The sequence below is a fragment of the Calypte anna genome, chromosome 3 (genome assembly GCF_003957555.1).
Source record: "Calypte anna isolate BGI_N300 chromosome 3, bCalAnn1_v1.p, whole genome shotgun sequence".
NCBI lineage: Eukaryota > Metazoa > Chordata > Aves > Apodiformes > Trochilidae > Calypte > Calypte anna.
The window spans coordinates 31,386,756-31,409,780 of record NC_044246.1 but is presented as its reverse complement, the minus strand read 5'-3'; the positions used below and the strand labels follow the sequence as shown (position 1 = coordinate 31,409,780).

General features: G+C 44.5%; 1 protein-coding gene across 1 annotated transcript; it reads right to left on the bottom strand.

Moving 5' to 3' along the window:
- Nucleotides 1-2,831: 2,831 nt before the first annotated feature.
- ZC3H12D (zinc finger CCCH-type containing 12D) lies at nucleotides 2,832-13,103 on the bottom strand. Its single transcript, XM_008496937.2, has 5 exons — nucleotides 12,727-13,103; nucleotides 7,481-7,620; nucleotides 6,391-6,625; nucleotides 4,606-4,712; nucleotides 2,832-3,922 (listed from the first exon to the last, which is right to left on the bottom strand). Exons 1-5 carry the CDS (start codon nucleotides 13,095-13,097, stop codon nucleotides 2,892-2,894), a joined length of 1,884 nt encoding a protein of 627 aa, XP_008495159.1. The 5' UTR covers nucleotides 13,098-13,103; the 3' UTR covers nucleotides 2,832-2,891.
- Nucleotides 13,104-23,025: the final 9,922 nt, after the last annotated feature.

Here is a 23,025-nt window from a genome sequence, read left to right as displayed (position 1 = left end):
AAAACTGTCATATTTTGTTAAGATAAATCATACCTTCAAACTCCAAATTAGAATAGCTTGGAGCCAACGCAATGGCCACAAGAGACTGAAATGATATTGTATACTTATTTCCTGAAGATTCTTTAAACACCACCACCAAAAAAAAAATGCTGATGATAATTTCCAGAGGGAAACAGGTCAAACTATCACTACCTAAAAAACCTATTATCACCTAAAAAAAATACATCATGGTAATGACACTAAGGGTAAATTACTACTCCTTGGTCACCTTTTGAAAGCAAGAGAATTCAGAGTTGGCAGTGAGGGCCATGTTGAATTCCTGCCCAAGACCAACATGTCTGGTTGAACACCAGAGAAGAACCTTGCTTACTGGAGAAGAATTACTGCAGGGCCAGATGATTTGTAAATCCCACCTAAATGTGGGACTTGATGGAAGCATCAGTGCTTAGAAGAATTAAAAAAAAATTTTTAAAAATACAACAATATTTGGATCAAATTATTCTAGATGACCATTTTAGAATGTGTTAAAACATTTTTAAAACATGTCATACTGACATACATAAACTTTGGTATAGTGCCAAAAACTTGCATGATTAAACTTAGTATTTTAATTACAACGTAAAGAATTCAGTGGAATAATGCAGATTCACAGCTTTACAGCTTACTCAAAACGAAACATGTTCCAGCACAACACAGTTTAAATTTTGTAATCAGAAATCAGCTATATAATTACATTATGGGTTTGAACAATTAAGGGTTAAGTCAACAACAGTTTTCTTCCTCAATACAACAGAGGTGCTTTAAAGTTGTTGGGTTTGTTTTGTTGGGTTTTTTCCCCTTGACCTCATCTGGGTCTCTCCTTTTTTTGAATTAACCAAACCCTCAGCCCACATCAAGACTTTTGCTGAAGATTATTTCCCTGATTTGACTTCACTTGTGTGTGATCCCTGAGCAATGTCCTTCCAGCTGCTGTTAGGTGCCCTGGTGCACTGCTACCACCTCTGCTTGTGCCTCTGTGTGTTCAAAGCATTGGTTTATCAACACGAGATGTATGTTTGGAAGCTTACTGACACAGGGCTGGAGCTGTGTTGGGCTATCATATGGACTCAAAGATGCCTTCTAGCAGAAGGCAGAGTCCTGAGGTAGGGGAAATTGGCCAAATTACTTTTCATGGCAGCTGAGCCAGTACTCAGGGGTTGTCTGTGGAGAGCCCCATACTAGGGACTATGGAGCATGGTTCTTTTACAGTAGTTGAACAACAGGTTGGGACTTTAAAAAATATATCTAGTTGTAGAGAAACAAGATAAACCAGGTGCCTCGAGTTGCCAAAGAGTGGGTGTGAGTCCACCTGTGCCTGATTAGGACAGGCCCCTATTGGGCATGAGCAAGACCAGGGGGCCAATAAAGGTGGGACACACCCACAGAGCAGAGCTCACTCTTGTGTGAGGCAATGGAGAGGTCAGCAGCTCGTCGAGCCTCAGGAACAAGAAGAAAGGCTCCTCCTGCTACATTTGGTGGAGAATGCGGGTAACGTACAGACGTCTAAAGAAGCAGCAGTGTGAGGAGCTGGCAACAGGAACATTCTCCCTGATTTGAAAAAGTGCCTGGGCTAACACTCTCCCTCAAAGGTATGACCAGCAAGCTCTTTGGATTGGAAACCCCTGAGCAGAGGGAAGCCAAGATAAGGATTCTCTCTTTGGAAATCCCTGAGCAGAGGGGAGCCAGGAGGATGGAATCCCATGAGGAAGGGTTAAACCTGTGTATGGAATCCCATGAGGAAGGGTTAAATCCCGTAATCCCATGAGGAACCAGAAACCCATGAGGAACCAGCAAGCTCTTTGGAAACCCCTGAGCAGAGGGAAGCCAAGATAAGGATTCTCTCTTTGGAAACCCCTGAGCAGAGGAAAGCCAAGAGAAGAGCAGATACAGGAGGGAGAAGAACAACTCAAGTTGGAAAAGCAGAGACTTTGTGAAAAGGGCCTGGGCTGACATTGAACGGTTTGCCTAGGCTGCAGCAGTGTGAGAAGCTTGGGTTAAATCCCGTAAGCTATAAGTGTATGTTTGTATGTTTAAGTTGTGTCAGTCTTAGAAGGTAGGGTTAAATCCCATAAGCTATGTATGTTTGTGTCAGTCGAAAAAAAAAAAAAATGTGTAAAAATCTTGTGTATGTTTGTAAGCTAGGGTTAAATCCCGTAAGCTATAAGTGTGTGTCAGTCGAAGCTAGGGTTAAATCCTGTAAGCTATATGTGTAAAAATGTGTAAAAATCCTGTAATCAGTGTAGTAAAAATGTGTGTGTGTAAAAATCCTGTAAGCTAGGGCAAACCGGGAAAGCTTTAAGAAAAAAAAAAGGGGGGGGAAATGTAGAGAAACAAGATAAACCAGGTGCCTCGAGTTGCCAAAGAGTGGGTGTGAGTCCCCCTGTGCCTGATTAGGACAGGCCCCTATTGGGCATGAGCAAGACCAGGGGGGCAATAAAGGTGGGACACACACCCACAGAGCAGAGCTCACTCTTGTGTGAGGCAATGGAGAGGCCAGCAGCTCGTCGAGCCTCAGGAGCAAGAAAGGCTCCTATTGCTACATCTAGTGTTTAAAAGCATCAGTGAAGATCTCTGTCATCCTGAACCCAGACCTGAACAAGTGAGATTCAGATGGTGGCATCCCAGTTACCCTGAGCCCTCCCACGCACTTTCACAGGAGTTGAATGAGATCCCACTAGTGACCAGCACCCTTTGCTTTGACTTGATGCCCCATTGCTGGTTGATGTGCTCCTGGAACAGCTGTAACCCTTGCCTTAAAGCCTTTCAATAACACAGTTTTAAACCTCAGTGTAGCATTTTTTTTTTTTTATCCTGGGACTTGTGCTTGTTGGGAAAGGTTTGATCTGGAGGCCTCACAAATTTCTTTGTCTTAGAATCAGTAAAGTCAAGCTAGCAACATCCTTGATATTGGGGTACAAAGCCATGATGTGATTCACCTCCCCATAAGGAAAAAGGGAGCACAGCTCCCTGTGTAGGTTTGCTTGCTGGGCAGAGGGTGGCCTTGCAGCTGGGATGGGCCAGTAGTCACTGTTAGGGGCAATAGGGTAAGGATGGACTTTCTGAAAGAAGCCCAGACCTTTGCTGGAGTCTAATAGGAAGGGCTGCCCAGGGGGCTGGCTGGGGACACCGTGCTGCTGGCTGTACAAGTGAAATGGGGCAGGGGGAAGAGCCCTGGACTGTGACAAGGCATGATGCTGAGTCTCCAGGGCCAGTTTGTGCTGAGCACCACGAGAGGGGCCATAGCAGCTCCTCTGCCCCATCCTCTGTGTGCTGCAGCACTCCCGGGGCCAACGGCAGTGGGGGCACATCCCACCCCATCCAGGTGGGAGCACCATCTGCTGGAAAGGACATCCCAGTAAGCAGGTGTGGTCCAACCTATGGGGGCAATGAAGCAAGTATGGGTTGGGCCTGAGGTCACCACAGTGGGGAGGGCTGTCTGTCACTTCTCTCTTCTGAGGGATGTGGATGGACCGAGCGTGGCTGCAGGCATCATCACCGATGCGCAGCGCTGACATCTCCTCCAGGAGTGGGTGCTCTAGCAGCAACTCTGCCTGCAGCAGCCACGGGGCCAGCCCCAGGTCAGCGTTGGAGCCATTGGCCCAGGTGCCAGCCACCTGCTCAGGATAGCTCATCCTGGACCACCCTGGGTAGCAGGAAGCCCCTGCAAAGCCCCTGGCTTCTTGCAGTGTTTCTGTGCAGGCATCTGGCAGTGCAGGCTCTCCTCTGCTCCTGTATGGCAAGTGGTTGCACTGCTCCTCCTCTTTCCCCATGCTTAATGGGACCTTTATTTTGGCCCTGAGCTCATCAGCAACTGAGAGCTGAGCTTGATGTAGTCTCTCTGGGTGGTAAAATTTGCATTTATTGCCATAGGTGCATTTTTTACCTGAAAGAATAAAAAACAGAAGTCAAAGAGGGGGTTGTCACTGGTACTCATTTTGATTAACAACAAGCTCATCACTTCTCTCCAGCACTGTGCATTTGCAGGGGGGTGGTGAGCAGACAGTGAAGAGGGGAAGTGCTCTTTCCCAGTTCGGTACTTTTGACCCCAGATTTAAATATTGCTGCCATAAATAGTAGGGTGAAGCTGCAGTGAAAGGAGGTTTCTGCTAAGTTGGAAGTTTCTGAAATAGATCTGTTACAGCTGCTGCACGCAGTGGCCTGGTAGACCTCCTGCTTCAAAGGGTTGCTTTAAAGAATGGTATAGGGATTTGCCACTGAGAAACCTCCACGTTCCTGGGAAGTTATTGCAAGGAGAGAAAGAGGAAGTGTTTGGGTGGCCTTTCCCAAGTGCTACAATCCATGTCCACTCTGCAAATTGAAGAGTGTGCGCAAACCAGGGGTCAGTACAGCCAGGACCAGCATCTGCCTCTGCTGAGGCTGAAGCCAGGTAAGCAGAAGAGTAAAGCAGCATCATCACCCATCTGAGCAGCCCTGACCCAGGTCCCTGCCACACAAAGCGGGACAGCACACGGCAGCAGTGCTCGCCCATAGCTGAAGGAAAATACCCCTGTGGAAAAGGGGCAGAAGGAGGAAGGCTGGCAGGTCACAGCATGGAGAGAAACCCACCATAGGGACAAGGCTGCCATTTTGGTTCAGGAAACACTGGCTTTTTGCTGAGGAAGTTACTAAGAGTGGGTCCATGCCGGCCTAATGGATCATCAGGAGGCATAAACCTGAAAGAGGAAAAAGTCACAGGGGTAACAAAAATACTTCGAGCTTTGGGGGCTAAAGTGCCATCACGGCTTGTGGCACAAGGTTAGGAAAGAAAGTCCTTGTGATCCTTTTCTGTCCTGGCCTTCAGGAGTCAAGCTGCCTTACTAGACACAGTGCCCTCCTGCCTACCAAGACAAGGCTTCAGCCTCAGTTGTTTTTTCCTATTAACTTAACCCATCTAGAAAGCATGACAGCTTGACATAGTTCTGGCCAGCCAACAGCTCCAGACATTGCAGCATTGTTCCCTTTTTCTCTGAAGCAGCAGCAAACTCTCTGTGGTCTCCAGACTGTGATCCTCACCATCAGCTCCCTTCCATGGCACACTCAATTTTCTCGAATTAAATACTTGTAGGAGAATGAGGATTAAAAAGCCAGCAAGTAGTTCAGAGCTACAGTTGATGATGAATGTGGTGTGATAAACAAGCCCAGTCTTTTCCAGGGATTCAATAAAGGCTTCCTGCTACAAGGCCTGAAATGTTCAAAGAAACAATCTTCTGTGTCAGTACCTGAATGTGGTGCTTGAGGAAGAGAACTAATTAGCATCTCTGGACTTGTTTGCAAATGAATCTGCACCACATTCACCCATGAAAAACTCTCTCCCAGGTAGAGGGAATCACAAGCATTCAGGGGATTTGTTTATTTGATTATAAAGTCTGAAACGTCCAACTTCAGGCTGTGGTTTCAGAGAGGTTCCCAGAGCACTGCAAAAAGGTCCTGCTGAAACTGTTCAGACAGGCGTCACAGTAACAGCTAGACTTTCCAAGGGAAGGGTTCTGAAAATCCCTAGGAAATAGGAAAATACTATATAAATATTTGTATCCCCTTAGTAACTAGGGAAGGAGCCTGATGGTAGTTGGAGATAATAGACTAGAATTTCAAAAAACACATTTTGGTGGTGTTCAGTGACTGAATTTCTGTGAACAATATTACAGGGAAACTGGATGCATTCCCATCCAGCTTTGGTGGTAGGGAGAGAGAGAACCTCATCTCCATCTGACCCACAGAGTGTGCTGCTGTGTGAAGCAGCTTCTCTGCTCACACCCATCCGTACATCTGAATGGCTCCGAGTCCATTTTCCCAGCCAGACTGACAGCTAATGAGGAAACTCAAGCAAGTCTATTGTCTACAGACTGTGGAGCATACAGCTCAGCCTCACACCATACAAGTACCTCAAATAAAACCTTCCCCAGTGGGTATGGTTGAGGGTCAGAAAGATCAGCTCCTTGTCTCTCTTCTTCTAGGAAGCTGTGATTTCAAAAGCATCGTTCTGCCTTGTGAGGGAATTAGAATTACTGCCAGATAGCCAGCCTCTTCTCATGTATTTAAATTCTGTTTCTATAGGAAATAGAAATTACAGGATTCCAAGCTTTGGTCTAGCATACCGGTTGGGATTGAAAAGAAGCAAAGCTGGTCATTAATGCTGCCATTCAAATAGAGTTCATTGAAGAGCTATATGGGGCATTGAAGACCAAAGCTGAGGGAGCAGAAACTAAAGAAACGAGACAAGAAAAGTTGAGGTAAATACCTTTCAGAAAAGTACTTGTGTACTCTGCTATCAGCGGGAGGTGCACTGGTGTTGGAGCTGAGCTGGCCCATAATGTTTCAATTCAAGCTTGTTTAATAACAACTGCCTCTTACCTGTTGCTGACAAAGGAGTACATGAGCAGTCGCTGCTCAATAAACCACTTCCACTCAGGGTTTTCATTCTGGAGATCCCGGTAGTGGTCATTGGAAACAATGACTCCATCTTTTTCATAAGCAACCTTCACTATGTAGCGGTCATCGTAGCACACTACTCTCTTGCCTTTCACCTTCCGGGATGGGGTGTACACAAGGATCGATTGCTTTTCAAGCTCCTCAAGAATGTGCTGATCTGGTGGGGTGGTTGGCAGCCATGAAAAAAAAAGGGGGGAAAAATGTAAAAGCAAAAATAGTTAATTAATAATGACCGGGTGCTAGAAATCTGCAAGAATTCTGAAGATATTTCAGCACTTTAAACAGCTTACAGTGTTGTGATTTTCAGATCCACTGGTATCTGGTGGTCATTTCGCAACTTGATAAATTAGGTCTTTTAAGAAAGCATCTACTCGTAAATCCTTCACTTTTAACTCTTATCTGTAAAAGGGTGCCTTGAATTCTAAATCAGAGATATGCTGAACTACATGCAAATGATGAAAGTTCTCTTTTTACTTTACTAGATAATAGAAGGCTCATAACCCTGTTATCGGATAAAATGTGGCTGGTAGGATAAATAACAAACTAATTAACTAACTAACTTACTTTGCTGCTATTGAAGACATTCTGACTTTCTGGCATTTCTGCTATGCAGAAATGTGGAACCTCAGCTTCCTCATTTGCAGGCACTAAGATGCTGGCACACATCTGGCAGCTCTGTTTCTAGACAAAGTAAATCTTGCAGTCCTCCACAGACTTCAGCTGCATTTCCTTCTCCTGGAAGAGGAACCCATGTAGTTCCTCTAGTGGAGTAATAGGCTACTACATAACAGTCAGGCAGTGGTAAATGCATTGGCTACTGCCACCTTTGGTTTAGCTGCTAGCCTGGAACATATGGCAATAAATTAATGAATAATTTAAGGATGGAAATCTGATGCACAACTTACACTGTGCTTGTCTTTACAGAGCAAAACTGTACTGAAATCTTCATGCCCCTGTCTCCAAACTGCACCTACTGATTGCCAAGTGGTGCCTGGGATGGATGGTGACTTACCTGCAATGGGATTGTCTTGTCGAGGGGGCTCCTTTCTCCAGAGTGGGACAATAACTTTGATGTAGGTGTGCCCCCTCTCTCGGAACCAATCCACCGCCAGCTGGATCCCCCAGCAGGAGAACACCTCTCTGTTTCCATGGCTATATATATTTTTAAAAAAGGAGGATGGTGAGGCAAAGCTTTCAAGAAGCTTCCAGTTCACTTTAACTGAGGCAGTAATGAAAAGAAAAACCAAACAGCTTTTGTGTCATTCATCAGCATCCAAGAAAACAACATGGCAGGATGCCCTGGTTGAGCAGAACCAAACACCAGTTTGGTGTTCAGTGGAACCAGAAGCAGTTTGGATACATAAAACCAGAGGTATCCTATCCCCTGTTTCTATGACGTGCCTCCTTCCCAAGCCTCTTGTTTCCACCTCTATCTGGATGGACTTCAATCCAAAGGTACCAGCAAGATCTTAAGCTGTGTCAGATCCTTCTCACACCTTGTCCCCCTGTCTTGTTTGAGAGTGAGAGTTTTTTCCAGCACAAGCAGAAACCAACAAGGCTCTCCTATGAGAAATAAAACATAGGAATTTTCTTCTGTGGTAAGAGTGGCATTAGGGATTTTAAGGGCTGGTGTGGCTGCAAGTGTGATCACAGATCATTCTGCTGCATGACTTCTTTAGGAAATAGAGTCAAACTATAGGGAAAAGGAAACTGTGAGAGGAAGAATGGGAAATACGGAGAACTTAACCGAGGACACCAAAAAAAGGGACAAGTCCTGAGTGGAGATGGCCACAGACACCTCAGGTCCATCTTTATTTTGTTCTAATTCAGTGGATTTTGTCTTTGTTGCACAGACAGGACCTCCCCAGAGCAGGCACTGTAGCAGATGCAGGCAAGGTGCATTCTGGAGAATTATCAATATTCAGAGCAAGACACAGAAAACAACCTCAAGGAAAACAATTAGGGGTCATATCCTAGGGGGAATTAGGGGAGTTTCTCCTTCCCCTGTTGAAAGTTCTTACTGCTTGTCATTCTCTTTTCTAAAATTCTACTACAGTGCAGAGCATCCGTAAAGGAAAGTAGATGTTAATTACCTCCACACAAGGAAACAAAAATAAACTCTTCACCAAGTCCTAAAACAGATAAATTCCCTCACAGTGCCTACAGGTACCTCATCCTTGTACTTCAAGCTTTCTGGATATTATCATTATAGTGTCACTCAGGATTTCACTTCCGCAAAATATACTTGTAAATTACTCTCTTGGTTACCACACTTAATTGCAGAGGCAGACCAGTCAATGGCACAGTTTTAAATTGCTCTTCCCCTATCATCCTCCAGGAAATCAAGTCTAGATTCTGCCTACATCAGCCTCATAATCAAAGCTCCATCTTACACTTAATGCAAGCATCAGTGCTGACATGGTGACCACAAATGAAGAACAGTGTAGTTTGGAGGTGGAAACCTGGTTGTTGGTTGTTTATTAATAGCTACCTATGTAATAAGAAGTCTTAAACAAGAACACCAAAAATAAATGGTCTGAAGTGCTCAATGGATTTAAACTCCATTCTAGAGGTATTGTTTGGTTTGGTTTTATGGGATGTAATCAGGATAGATATGAAGTCACCTGGATGGGTAAATTGGATGTGCCAGTGACTTTTTCAGATAACTGCCTTTAAAAGGAAGTTTAAGCACATCTTCTGTGCCACAACTCAAAGTTCAACAGCAGCCTGTATTGAGGGCTCATATATATAACCCTGTCAACTTTAAGAAAGTAATTCCAGATGTATCCCCAATGCAGAAGGCACTCAAGGAGAAGCAATTTGGCCAAAAGGCCAAATGGGACAAGTGAGAAGAGGCACCTGGGACTGTTTCCCAGCATTAACACTTAGCCCAGGTACTGCTGTATTGCTGCAGCCAAGCCTGGGGAAAGTATCTTCTCTCTGAAGCATCATGTACAGGCATGGCATGCAGCAGTGTCAACACAACTGAGCACCAAGTTCTGCAGTGCAGTGGCTTCAAAACTGTTCATTCTCCCTGTGTGGTGAATGTGTGTTCCCAGACATCAGGCTGGCTCCTGTCAGTCACCTTTCCCACCTAACCCCATGGACCATACCTGATCTGTTGTCACTCGATCCTATCTCTCTCCCTCCTGCCAGCAACAGCAAGAGGGCACGGTTTCAAGTTGTGCTGGGGGAGGTTTAGGTTGGACATTAGAAAGAATTTCTTTACCAAGACGGTGATCAGGCATTGGAATGGGCTGCCCCAAGAAGTAGTGGATTCTCCATCCCTGGAGATACTTAAAAAGTGACTGGATGTGGCACTCAGTGCCATGGTCTGGTAACTGCAGCAGTGGTGGATCAAGAGTTGGACTTGATGATCTCTGAGGTCCCTTCCAACCCAGCCAATTCTATGATTCTATGATTCTATGAACGGGGCACATGGTCCTTGTGTCACAGGTCAGTGGGGCCCATCTCAGAAACTCAAGCTGTCATCTGGTCTTGCTGTGATTCTGGCAACTAATCCATAATTAGCACCCAGTGGTTCCTTTTTAAATTGTGCAGTTCCAACCCCTTTGGGAAGAAGTTTAGTCTAAAGTACTCTTTTTGCAAACTGCCAATGGCCACAGCTCCACCTGGTTGTGAAACAGGACCAGCCACAGCTTTGCCCAAACAGAGAGCCTAATGCAGGACTCCACTGGCCTAGGCAAAGCGCTCTGTATGCATCACAGCTTAAAAACGAGGTAGTAGCCCAGATGACCTTTTTGGTGGGCATGAATAAGGTTGGGGTTGTTCCCTTCTCATATTAACACAACTCCATTGATTTTTTTTTCTGCTAGCTTTGCTATATCTTCCTTCCTGCTTCCCAGGGAGGGGTGGCAGATGGCTGCTTTTCATTGCATCTGATGGAAATACAAAGTGTATTGAGACACTTGACTACTGACACTTGCTGAAAGCAAGGTTATTTGCCATTCAGTTTCTATAGATAGGCTGACTGACAACTGGAGACCACCAACTCATTCACTTGTTTGTTACCCTGGGGCATCCTGTTCAAAACCCTGCAGCCCTCTACACCAACCTTGAAACCCTCCAGAAACACCAAGCTTAAGACAGAAGTACAAATGCTCAAGATGCTTTTCTTCATAGAAGCAACTTCCTGTCCAGGCTTCAACTTTTGGACAGCTTTATCCCTGAAATGCTGCTTTGCCTGCACTTCTATGTTTGTTGGTGTAGATGATGATGATGTTTTCCCACCAAGGAAATCTAACATCCCTTTTTCCTGAGTTCTACTTACAGCCCTTCTCTCTCCCATTACCCAAAGTAAATGCCATTCAGCACTGCTTTGGAAAGGCATCCAGGAGAGGAAAGCAGCTACTTCCAGGCTGCATCAGCTCAGTGTGATGATAGGCTCAATAGTCTTCTGCATAATCCAAGTAGTTTTTAACTTCATCAAAACAGAAGCTGGGGATGGCTGAGAAGCGCTGTAAAATGTTTGCCTTTCTGAAACTCAAAGTTCTCTAAGTTCTTTTAGGTGAAAGACAAGGAATCCACAGCACAACATCAGCTTTCGATAACCTAGCAAGCACACATCTCTTGGACTTACATTTTGGAAATTATTCTACAAAAAAAAAATATTTAAATTTCACATTCCAGAATCACGTGGCTTCTTAAAAACCCATTTAAGTGGGTGTGTGCTCTAGGAAAGCATGCTAGCTCAAGCTACCTGCTGCACATACCTGTAATGACAAGTATTTTAAATAATCTCAGTCTAGCAAGTGTGGGCTGGTGCAGCAAGATGAGCTCAGAGCTCTCCCAGGGTACTCCTAGCTCAAAACATGCACTGTCTCATTAGCCACCAACCTAGGCTGGGCCTCCTGCTCACTGGCAAGAGTTCATCTTCTGCCATTTGGAAAAGCATGCTGACCTCTGCCTTGTCTACCTCTGCCTGCTCTGAGGAAGCCCTGGGAAATCAGTGAGGACAAGGTTGTGTCAGGAGACTGGAGAACATGGCCAATCAGGGGTAGCATTGCCCTCAGCATGGTGAAAGGGTATGTGCTCATCTCAGCCACTCTGCCTGGATGGATGCTCACTATTTTGGCTGAGAGGCAAGAAGAACACCTTGCGGAGGGCCTAGGGTTAAAAAGCAGGTGGAGGTTGAAGATCCTAGCACCTATATACAAATCTCAAGGTCCAGCAAAGGCTAATTTTGCTCTTTTATGCATTTTTCACTCCTCATAAACGGAGGAACCCTTTGGTTTTGGATGGGCTTTCTCCCTTCATCCAGAAGATGGCATGATTTGCTTAGTCTCCAGTTGCTCTGGCTGTGCTTGTCTCATTTGCTCTTAATCTCTCCTCACACCAAAGCTGATGAAGGAGGAAGCCCTTTGCCACCCCATCCCAAGCAACAGGCAACTGGCAAAATCAGTGGATAGATGGATAGACAGCATGTCCTGGAGTATCAGCTGCTGGGGGGCCCTGACTGTACACATTGCTCAGGTAAACAGAGGTCAACCCACCCACTGTCTTTGGACTTCCCAGTCACATGGATGTGCTGGGCTCCCCCACAGTAAGAGTGCTTTCACAGTGTCAGGACACTGCTTAGGAGATGTAAGGATGAGTTGCTGTGACATTTCCCAAAATCTGAATTACAAAGGAAAGGAGACTCCTCTTCAGTACAAGTCAACTATCAGTTTCTTCATATTTCCATTAAAACAAAGCCAAACTGAAAACAAACATATAGCAGCTGGGTACACTGTTGGGGTTTACTTGCAAGTCAAAGCAGTACAACCGTGATGTTAGGAACCAAAGTTACCTGTCTTTATTTTCCCTCTCCTTCTTAGATTACTTGGTCTGTTCTGTCTATATGCTCATGAGCTTTTCCTGGAAACCCCTCAGCATTTACATTCAGAAAAGTAGGTACCCGTTTGAAAAGGCAAGGGAACATCAATGGTGAACTAAAAGGAGGAGAGAGCTGCTGAATCATCCTGCCATAAACAGCAGTGGTTGGCTAGCTGCTGGCTTAGAAAAGGTCAAAATGCAGAGCAAGCCAATGATTGCATTTGCTGTGTGTATTTATGGGCACAGAGACAGCAGGTCCCTAGGAGCTGTGCTTCAGCCAAAGAGCAGGAATAAGCTCCATACATCACAAATCAAAGACATCAGTGCAACCCTCACCTCAAGCAAAAGCATACTTCAAGCCATTACCTTTAAAATTCAAAAGCTTCAGAGGAAGAGACATCCCTTTTAGGAAGCAGAGCTTACCTCATTGCAACATTGCTGCCATCGATCACGATGGCTCTGAAGTGATTGGAAGAATCGCTGTCATCTTCTCCAAGCCACTTTGCCCCTGATGTGCTGCTACAGGATCCACGGGCAACAAGTTTTAGCTGGGAAGGCTCAGCCTGGCTCTCCAGAGCTTGAGGTTTGCTCCCCATCCGAATCAGCTCTTTCAGCACATCATCCTCCAGGGCCTCTTGGCCCAGGCTGTCCAGCACTTTGCAGATGTCCTGCTTACCATAGCCCAGCTTGCAGAAAAAATCCAGTTTGCTCTGGTGCACTTCCACCTCTGCCATGGAAACTTTTCCAGAGCTTGGTGTTACTGGTTTGCTGGAAAGTGAACTGGCCAGTGACATCTTATCAGCCACTTACGTTCCTTTAAACCCGGTGCTCCTGTCTTCCCAGCCTCATCCAACAGGCATCAGCTTTAGGTGGGAGAAAGATGAGAAACAGCAAAATACAAATGTTAAGAAAGAAAGTGCAATCTCAGTTATTTGCCTTGTGCACAGCAGAGAGACTCTCTGGTCCTCTGTCCTCTCCTTGAAAAGACTGTCCACTCTTCTCTCAGCATTGAAGGATTTTTCTGGTCCACGCTTGTTTATAAAAGCACTGGAGTGTCCCATGGAATGTTTGTCACCCTCCAGGAGCTGGGTCAGACAGGTTTCATCCTCCTTCATGAGCTGTGCAAGCCTGACTGCACACAGACACACTGCATGCGTAAGTTTGTTCTTCAGGCTTATCTCACAGGAAATGATACAAAGGCAGGTTGGTGTAACTGGGGATTTTCAACTTGCTCAGTGTGGTTTGTGAGCCACAGATAAAAATCTTTCAGATGTTGCTGGATGAGCTCAAACGCATAGCAACCACACAAGTATAGCAAATTTCATTGAGTGATTTAGGGAAACACGTTGTTTACAAAGTAGCTAGGAACTCTGAAGTTTTTTTGTCTTTCCTAATATGTCAGTTTTGTCTTTCCTAATGTGTGTTCCTCTAGGTATACACAGGCATACCTTACGAAATTCTGTCACTCATCTGTTCCAGTGATGCCTGCACTTAGTCTTTTCCTGTTATTTGCTATTTCACCAAGGACTTTTATGTTCAGTGAAGCAGCTTGTTTTTTAAAATCTGCTGGGGCAGTGGTGGGGAGCAAGCAATCTGAAGAACACTTTCCATTTCACTTATATTTATTGTAAAGAGAAATGGGTAATTCAGAAGCCAGCATGCAGAAGTATTGGAAAGCCCCTTCAAGCTTCTCCAGTACTCTGCTATTTACATGTGTGCTCTACTCAGTCAATGAAGGTGATGGGCAGCACACCCAGAGCTGCTTCAGCCCAGTAAGTGTGACAACAGAAGGACATATACAGTGCCCATTCCTTCATCAAGCCAAACATCTCTATCACTGTTGGCATGCTTGCACTGAAGTTTCTCTCACCACTTCTCTGCAATCCTTGGTGCTACCTGAATAAAAGCTTTGCCTGGTTCATCTACCTACATGGAGGATGTGTGGGTGGCCCTCTCCCCTTCACTAGTTGGGGTCAGCAGATGATGCACAACTAATTGACCCACCAACCCCCTCCATGATGAGCCCAGACCCATCATCACATCGCACCCATGTGCCCATCCCACCACACACGCTGTGGGCCCACAGGCTGCTCTCTGCCCAGCAGTAGTCCCCCCCAGAAGCCAAAACCACCTGGAGGATGACACAGAGGGACAGGAGACAGGGAGAGAGGAGAGAAGCTTAAGGACAGCTCGCTTAAGGAATTAAGACTTGACTTGGGCTGCAGGGAAGAAATTTGCGTTGAGTTCAGTTAGATTAAAACTGATGAGTTCAGCAGGAAACCTGCTAGTTAACCTCACCTCATACAACTTTGGCCTTTACTTTTCTACATAGCCATATAACTTCCAGGCATTCTGTGGCAGTAAGATGGCAGTCTGTTAAAAATGACAAATCATATACAAAATGGGAAAGCAGTTACCATATGTATTTTTCCATCTAAACCAAAGTGTTACTTATTTCAGCCAGTGGACTCACCTGCTTTTCCTCAGTGCTCTCCACAAGTGTAAAAACTTTAACATCTAATCCTTGCTTTCAGTTCACGGATGAAAAGGAATTTGCCTGCTTTTTAATTACTGAAATGGTTTCTCTTCTTTGAAATAACTACTCTCTGAACTGAAATACAGTGATGTGGTTTTGTACTTGACTATAGCTGAACCTGTCACAGCCAGGCTGGAATTGTAGTAAATCCTGCTTCCACGTGTGCAGTCAGTGGCTCCAAACACTTAACATGTACTCCTTGATTTATATATTTATTTCCTTATTATGTCTAGAATATTGTAATAAATTATTGTAAATTAAAAACTTTAGTTGCTGTCTGCGTTCAGGTTGGACAGAAAATCTCTTGATTTATTTTATTAACCATCACTATTAATTTTTAAAACTCATTCCATCTATGTTGATGGGTGTTTTGTTTTGTTTTGAATACAAACACACATTATCATCATGTTGTGGTGTGTGTATGGTTGTCCTGGCTCCAGCAGAAAGTAGGCTAAGTTGAATCCAAAATTTTGCAGAGGGTGCAGAGATGATGTCTGTCTTGTGGCATGTGCCTCGCAGCCCCCCTCAGCAGCAGCAGAACACACCAGCACAAGCTGGGTGAAAGCTGATCACCAGACCAATTTTCCAGACCTATCTCAGCCAGCCCTGAGCTTGTGTCTTCACCCTGCCCTTCCTGACAGGTGGAGGCTGCATTTTTCAAGGCCATTCTGTACAAGCTCTGAGCCCCTGCAGATCAGTGAGCTGGGGCAATGCTGAGCTTTAGGTTGCTGCCTGGGTTTGGTACAGAGAAGTATCAGCTATCACCAGTAACATGCTGATTTTTCAAAGTTAAACACAGGATTTCTGCTGCAGCTTGGCCATGGATCAAAAATTAGTAATATTGTGACTTCAGGGTTTCCACCACAGAGAGATCAAGCTCACAGCTCTGAGGTTAAAGCCTTGATCACAGCCGACACTGAGGTCACCCTTCTAAAGAAAGAATTAAGGGATAATAAAACCATAGTGAAGTTCACATGTTAGTGAACAGTCAGTGTGCCCAAGGCCAATGGATCAGTTGGGTGCTTTCAACCAGCACCAAAACATGACAAGAAGAGAAATTGTGCATCAGAGTCTGGCTCTTGCTGTCACAAACAAGGTTGTGAAATCACATTTATAAAATGTATGACCTTTGTTTTCAAACTGCTCAGATTTCCTCCTGACACTGTCCCCCGGAGCCAAAGTATTTTCATTTCCTGGCTAACTTACAGGTAATTGTGTGCCCGTCCTATATTCTAGTTAAAAATCACACCCCTCTGTCTGCAGTTGTGCCCCCTCTTGCAAACATACACATGTGCAGAGGGACCCAGTTTAGTGACATGTCCAAAATTCTGTGCTAATCTTAAAAGTTTGGCTGTTAAAAAAAAAAAAAAAATTACTTTTGACAAAAAATTTGGAAGCTGTCAATTTTTTTTTTGGTTGGTTTTTCTTCTGGGGGCGGGGGGAGATTGTTAATATATCTTAACAGATGTGGAAGTGGCTATATTCTAATTCCTCATCTTGAGAAGCTTTAAAGAACACTTCTTGCCTAGTCCTTCCACCAGGTGTTTGCTCTTCTTGCCAACAGTCAGAGCAGGAGCAGGTGCTCCCCAGGTGTGTTAAAGCATCACCTCCCACAGCCCCAGGCTCCAGAACCACAATAAGGACCAGTTTGACTCGGAGAAATCTGGGGCTCCTCAAAGCCCCAACTGAAGCTCCATCCTTCTGTAGCTGGGGCAGAGGGGACAGAACCCCAGCTGGACCTGGCACTGGTCAGGACAGAGCACGTGTGGGTCTTCTCTAAGCCAGGCATGCACCCTGAATAACACCAGGAGCACAGCAACAGCTCACTGCTGCCTCTGTGTTCCCCCTCACACCTTAGTTCTGGGCTGCCCTTCCTTCCTCTTCTACCTCTGAGACCCATGCCATAAACCACCTCAGCCTGCCAGCCCAGTTGAGCCCTTCCAGGTGCTGTTTTCTTTCAGCATGAAGTCAGGCTGCTCTGACTTTCAGAAAAATGAGTTTTACTCTGACGAATAAGAGATGCACATAAACCCTTGAGAGCAAAGCCAGTCATTTTTTGTCTTGATGACTATGAAAATATTCACCTTTTTCTTCCCTACCTTCTCTGCTCTGTCTGCCAAAACCAACAAAAGCAAACACCACAGAGAGAGAGCACCAGCAGCACCCACAGGTCGCCCCACTTGCCCTGCACCTTACCTGGGAGCTGCTGTTCCTGCATCCCAGCCATACAGTACCCTTGGCAAGCCAGAAGCTGGGTTCAGAGCAGCACTGGGCTAACAAGGAAGTCATCAGCCTGTATTTAGAGGCTTTATGGCAGGGCTGGTGTCAATAAGAGCAAATAAGTGCAGTGAACAGGTTAGAATTCCTTCTATATGAAGGTTTTACTTCCTCATTTGACTGGCCAAACTCTCACTTAGCTCTACAGGTTTATCAGCTTTCACTTCATTTTTCAAAAGGGTAAAAAAAAAAAAAAAAAGCTCCCCAACACATCTGGTATTCTGAGTCACAGGCAAAGATCAGTCAAACCCACTCAGGGATCCACAAGGCTGGACAGTAAGAAAATGATATATGCATTTTGGGGTAAGTGAAAAGTTTTCCACCAGGAATGCTTTACCAAATTATTTCAGCCTCATTCCCCTTGTGCCTGGCAAATTTCTGACCTTCTAGGACACACACACAAAAAAATGTTACAAAATAAATATTTTGCTTGGCATCTGATAGTGCAAAGCCTCCTTCAAACACCTTCACATCTGACAGAACCTTCCCTGGGAGACTACTAGTAAAAACTAGTAAAGTAAAAAAACTACTAAGGACTAGTAAAATACCAAAAAAACAAACTAACCCCCTAACCTGCTGTTAGTACCTTGAAGAAATTACTACCTCAGAGACATGCAGCCTGTCCACAGCAAAGACTGACAGGCACTTTCCAGTAGAAAGCTGGGGTTTTCTTCTGCTTGTTTCCTTACCTTGCTGCAAACAAACATGCCCCATATCCAGTTTTAGGCAGCACAAAGGGCTGGAGAATCAAGGTGGAAGTAACCTCTGGAAGCCTTTGGATGCTGCAGGCGTGATGCCTACTACCCACAGGGCTGAGGAGGGTGAGGGCATCCTACTACAGAAGGAGAGCACCTCTGACACTGTTGCAACGTGACACACCAGACTAGGGCTGCCCTTTCCTGGCCAAAAATTCCCTCTTACTTGTGTATTTTGTGGGGGGAATCAGGGTGGCCAAACCCTTTGTAGTGACACCATGTTTAACCCAAAGGCTGGCTGCTGGTTAGCAATCCTTGCCACTGCTTCCCAGCTGGTTCCAATCAATGGGTTATGGGACAAAGGCTGCTTCTGCTGCTGTGCAAAGCAGTACCCAGGCAGTCACAGGGTGAAAGGATGAGCACACCACCTTATCTATCCTGCTCCTGGCACAAAATTTCCTCTGATCCACAAAGATCTGGCTGGGCAGGTTAGTGGCTGCAGACAGAGGAAAGTTTCTAAGGACACAAGTAAAGAAATGTTAGTTTTCAGCTGCTGCTCAGAACTGCTATAAGGATAGAACACCCAGAGCCTTTGATTCCACAGCCCAGGAGGAGAAGGATCTTCTTTGCTCCATTTAAACTTGCAGAATGCCACACAGCTCATCACAAGACCACCACAGAGCAGTACGATTGCAAAGGAAAGAGAAAGTTGCTGTTATTTATAATCCATGATTATAAATGACATTACAGAGTATTGTTTTAACTCCTGCCTCCTAGTAAAATGCTTTTTTCACTACACACATAAGTCAGAGCTTATAAAAACAAACAACAAGAAAATCAGATAAGAAAATGTTTCACTTGTCTTTCATTTGTAATGAAATGACTAAGCCCTTCTACTGTAAAAAGCCATGAGCTTTTTTTGACTTCAACAGCATTTAAATCATAGTCAGCCAGGAAGACCCTTGCCCAAGTTCCTGAAATCTGTCACGGGCCTCACTAAAGCAATCACTAGTTGAGAGACAGAGGACCATCTGATATAAAGGACCACATTTAATTTTTCAGATGGTCTTAAGCCCTCTCACTCACCAGTGCAGATAAACACTCGAGCACCCAAGCCTGTGGTTCCAGCTATTTCCTTTCTCTGCTGTGCTTGCTTGCACTGGCAAGCATGCTGAGTTTTCCCAGTGCAAAGCTTTGTTGCTGCTTAATGGTATTGTTATGTTCAAGAGGGAAAGACCTGCAGTGGGAGATGTTTTGTGGGGAAGGCTGAGAATTCACTGGTTTTCAAAACACCTAAACTTTCAGCAGAATCATTGCCAGCCTCAAAGCAAGGCAGCCTTGTTGTGGCAGCTCCTGGAGGCTGTGGAGAGGATGAAGCAGGACTTTCAAGGAGGCTCCCTGTACAGAACCCCTTTCCTGGTGGTGTTAGGCTTTCCTATGGAAAAAAAGTCCTCTAGAAACTGGTAGTGTGGAACACCACAGATGTTTTGGTCAACACACCCCGGTGAGCTATTTGTTTTGCTAAAGGAAACAGTCATGTATTGCATCAGCACCATAGAAAAGTGTTATTATCATCTTCCTCATCTGAAAAAGTTCTCCTGCTGGGAAAGTCAAACACGTGTAGGTGACCGTAGTATCACAGTGAAAACTATGTAGCCCCTAACCAGCAGAAAACACCCAAGATAAAGCAAGTACTTAATCAAATGCAGGTCTATTTCCAGGAATAAATTAAATACTTCCTGGAACTAATACATTCCCCATCCTGCCTCAGCTGAGGATATCTCCCTACTGCCAGTTACAAGGCTGGGCTCAGACCCTCAAGCCACACTCCCCCAATTCAGTCTCCTGCTTCACTGAGAACAAGAAGTCACAGTTACACAGTACAAGCCATGGACCCATTTTTAAATAGGATTTTTATCAGGAAAAATCTAGATGTTTGGGGTTTTTTGCCAGGGGAATTCTCTTCCTGTTGGGGAAACTAGAAATTTTGACTTGGAGACAGGTGTTAACCCTAAAAATTTACATCACTAAGTTGACTTAGGTCCTGCGAGAGTGCCAGCTCAGTTCTTGATGGCCAATCCTGTATTTAGAATGGTAAAGAGCCAATATCTTTAGAAGAGGTATTTTTACATGCTTGCCAAAATGATCACCTCTCCTACCTCCCTAAAAGTAGCACCCTAGTAGAGAGCACACTGTCTGAGCACAGAACAGGGAGAACAGAGAACTGATTTCAATAGTACAAACAACAGTAACTTCTTTTACTTCTTGGAAAACTATTGCCATCTTGAGATATGAGGCAGCAGGATCCCAACTTGGTTTTACCTAAAATACCTGTTTTTTCCTCTGCCTTTTATAGAAAAAGATACAGCTATTACTCAAGTGTTTTCCACCAGGCTTATAATAAAAAGTACCTTTTACAATCATGAAGTCGCAAACAAGTTTCAAGTTCAAGTTTACTGCTGTTCAGCTTATGATTTCAGAAAGCTCCTGGAACTGTCTTTCAGCTTCAACAATTTAGTGCATGCTTGGAAGACCTAAACCTTAACATGGTTTAATGGTGCCACATTAAACCAAGATGCTACTGACTTGCTCACTGAGAAAAAGCACATTCTGTCAGTAACCAGACCAAGAGCTTTACACAAAAATACTACCTTGAAGGAAATATTTACATCATTCTTAGTGCAGTTTGACATTTTTCAAATTTCTTATACTGTCCTTATGTATGTGACAGGTAACTGATGAATAGGATTGACATTATCTATGGTCTAGGAAGCTTACAAGCAAAATCTATACTCCTGCTGTCAGTAACATACAAGATTTATATGAAAAAATAAGCCTATAGGAGGGTGAAATGAACAAAGATTAGAGCAGCAACACCTTGAGAAATGCTTCTAAACTTCTTGAAAATTTTGAATGCAACTTCTTAAATGTGCAATTAAAAATTATTCTTAAAATAATTAGTGTGGAAAAGTTTGCTTACTTTTGTGGGGGTTTTTGTCTGTTTGTTTGGATGGGTTTTTTTCAGTTTCTCTGACAAGTGGAAGGAAGCAGGTACAGCTTTATCTAGACAATAAAGATTCTTAGCAGCCCAGAAGCAGGGGCACATGGCATGCTCTTCCATCCATGCATGGAACTACACAGAACAATTCTTTTGGCCCACATCCCCTATGGTGAGTGAACACACCAAGGCACTGTGCCAAAATGGGACTTTGATGAAGAACACTTCCATGTTGCCAGCTCCCTAACCCACCAAGAGCACAACCTGGGTTTACACTCAGGGAGTTTCATAAGCACACTAATGACTCCAAGAAAAGAAAATCAGGAAGCCATCAGCAAAGCAGTGAGCAGCCACCAGGCAGAGGACATACCAAGAATGCAGGGTTACCATGAATGTTTTGGGGTAACCACTTACCACATCACCCAGCCTGAAACACCAACCCCCTCATGCTAGTTCTACTGACCCGTGTGATGTCCATGGGACTGAAGAGAGACCTCTGATGCAAAACCTGAGCCTCTCACACTTGCCTTTCATGCTTTAAGACCAGAACCCACTTGTATCATGATTTTGGTCAACTCCACCCCATGCCTACAGAGAAATAAGGGAACTGCGATACATGACAACAAAAGAGGTTTCTAAATTCCTCTTATCCATGGCTACCACAGTACACAACAACTGCAACATATTTTTAGGTTGTTACAGAGAAGGCAATCCAGTACAGAATTATAAGGAGCCGATTTTTAAGCCTTTAACTTCTCAACAAAGAACCTAAAGCATGAAAGGTTCCCCTACAAACAGGCCTCAGCTAAGCCAAAGCGAAGCTGATGTTTCTGCCGCAAAATTTTCAATGTTATTCTCAGCATTATAGAGGAAGGTGGGGTATTTTGTTCTGCTTTGTTTACTTACCACAAGCACCAAAGGTCAATAATGAAGCTGAGGCTGGAGATAGCATTGACGAAAAGGAAATGAGGGTAGGGAAGTGCGAGCTCTCTTTAGAATAAAACAAGCCAAATCTACAACTCCCAGATAATAAAACAAGTCCTGTTCACTCCAACAACTCTGGCAGGAAATGTTTGTGGTTTCAGCTGACCACGTGCTCCTGTGTCATCTCCAGAAAAGCCACGCATACACAGCTATAACTTCTGACGACCACAGCAGTAAATCCCATCTCTCTTGGAGTGCTTCACCTCTACCAGGTGAACTGTGATCCCTCCAGAGTGTTGGCACAGTAGCTCAGAAATTTAAGTCTTACTTAGCAGTACCTAGAACTAAGTACCTACCTCCAAAGAGGGAGCTGTTATGCTGTCACCTAATTTTTGAATATCCACATTTAGAAGTTTTAGCTTAAAAATACTAACAGGTGATTTCAGCCATATGAACATATTGGATGGATTTTCAAAAGCACCACAGCATACTGAAAATCAGAGCCTTGAAATCTCTTGAATGTATTTATTTTTTAACCCTTTACTTCAAAAACTCTTTGGCCACCTGTGCAAATTAGCTATTTAATTCCATACACTTACTCATATAAACATGCAGTTCTTTAGCATTTACCTGTTGTGAAAAAAGAAGCTATTTCTGCTGCTGCTAAGTGAGCGCATTTGCCTTAAAAAGGTGTTTGCTTTCAAACATGAAAGTTGCGTGGGTCCCACAGAACTGTGGGGGCTGGCTGAAGCCTGATGAAACTCTTCGTGCTGTTGACTCACTTTTATTATCTCTCCCACAAGTGGACCCCCGGTGTTCACCAGGAACTCAGCTTTTTTCTCTTCCTGTGACTGCCATTTCCTAAAAGCAGCAAGAAGTTAAGTGCTTTAGCATCTCCACATTCCTGTTAAATTTGGCCAATGTTTTTTGCACATTTAAAATGTGCAATGGGAAAGAACTAAGGACAGCATAGCAGCACATAACTTTTCTTAACAAAGCAGGCAAAAAGAAGGAAGAGCTACAGAAAACCTACTGCCTCAGCAGCACTACCCCAAACGCATCATATCCTGGTCTAGAACAATTCTTTGGAAGTCTTCTTATGTTCAGGCTGGGGACAGAATCTTTCTTGACAGAACAGTGAGCAGTCTTCAGCCCCAGCCACCCCCACAGACTCCTAAGAGCAGGCTTCCTGTTTATTTTTCCTCTGGGACAGCAGTCCCAGCACTCTTGCTCAGTCTGTAAGGACTGCACAGGTCCCTGCAGACGCCCAGCGGCTTAGAGACATTTTGTAA

Excerpts from the sequence above, each read along its gene's own strand:
- ZC3H12D (XM_008496937.2), bottom strand. The coding sequence starts at position 13,097 with ATGTCACTGGCCAGTTCACTTTCCAGCAAACCAGTAACACCAAGCTCT. Across the intron at positions 7,621-12,726 it reads GGCAGCAATGTTGCAATGAG|CCATGGAAACAGAGAGGTGT; the intron begins GTAAGCTCTGCT and ends AAATATATATAG. Across the intron at positions 3,923-4,605 it reads ATGGCAGCCTTGTCCCTATG|GTAAAAAATGCACCTATGGC; the intron begins GTGGGTTTCTCT and ends TTATTCTTTCAG.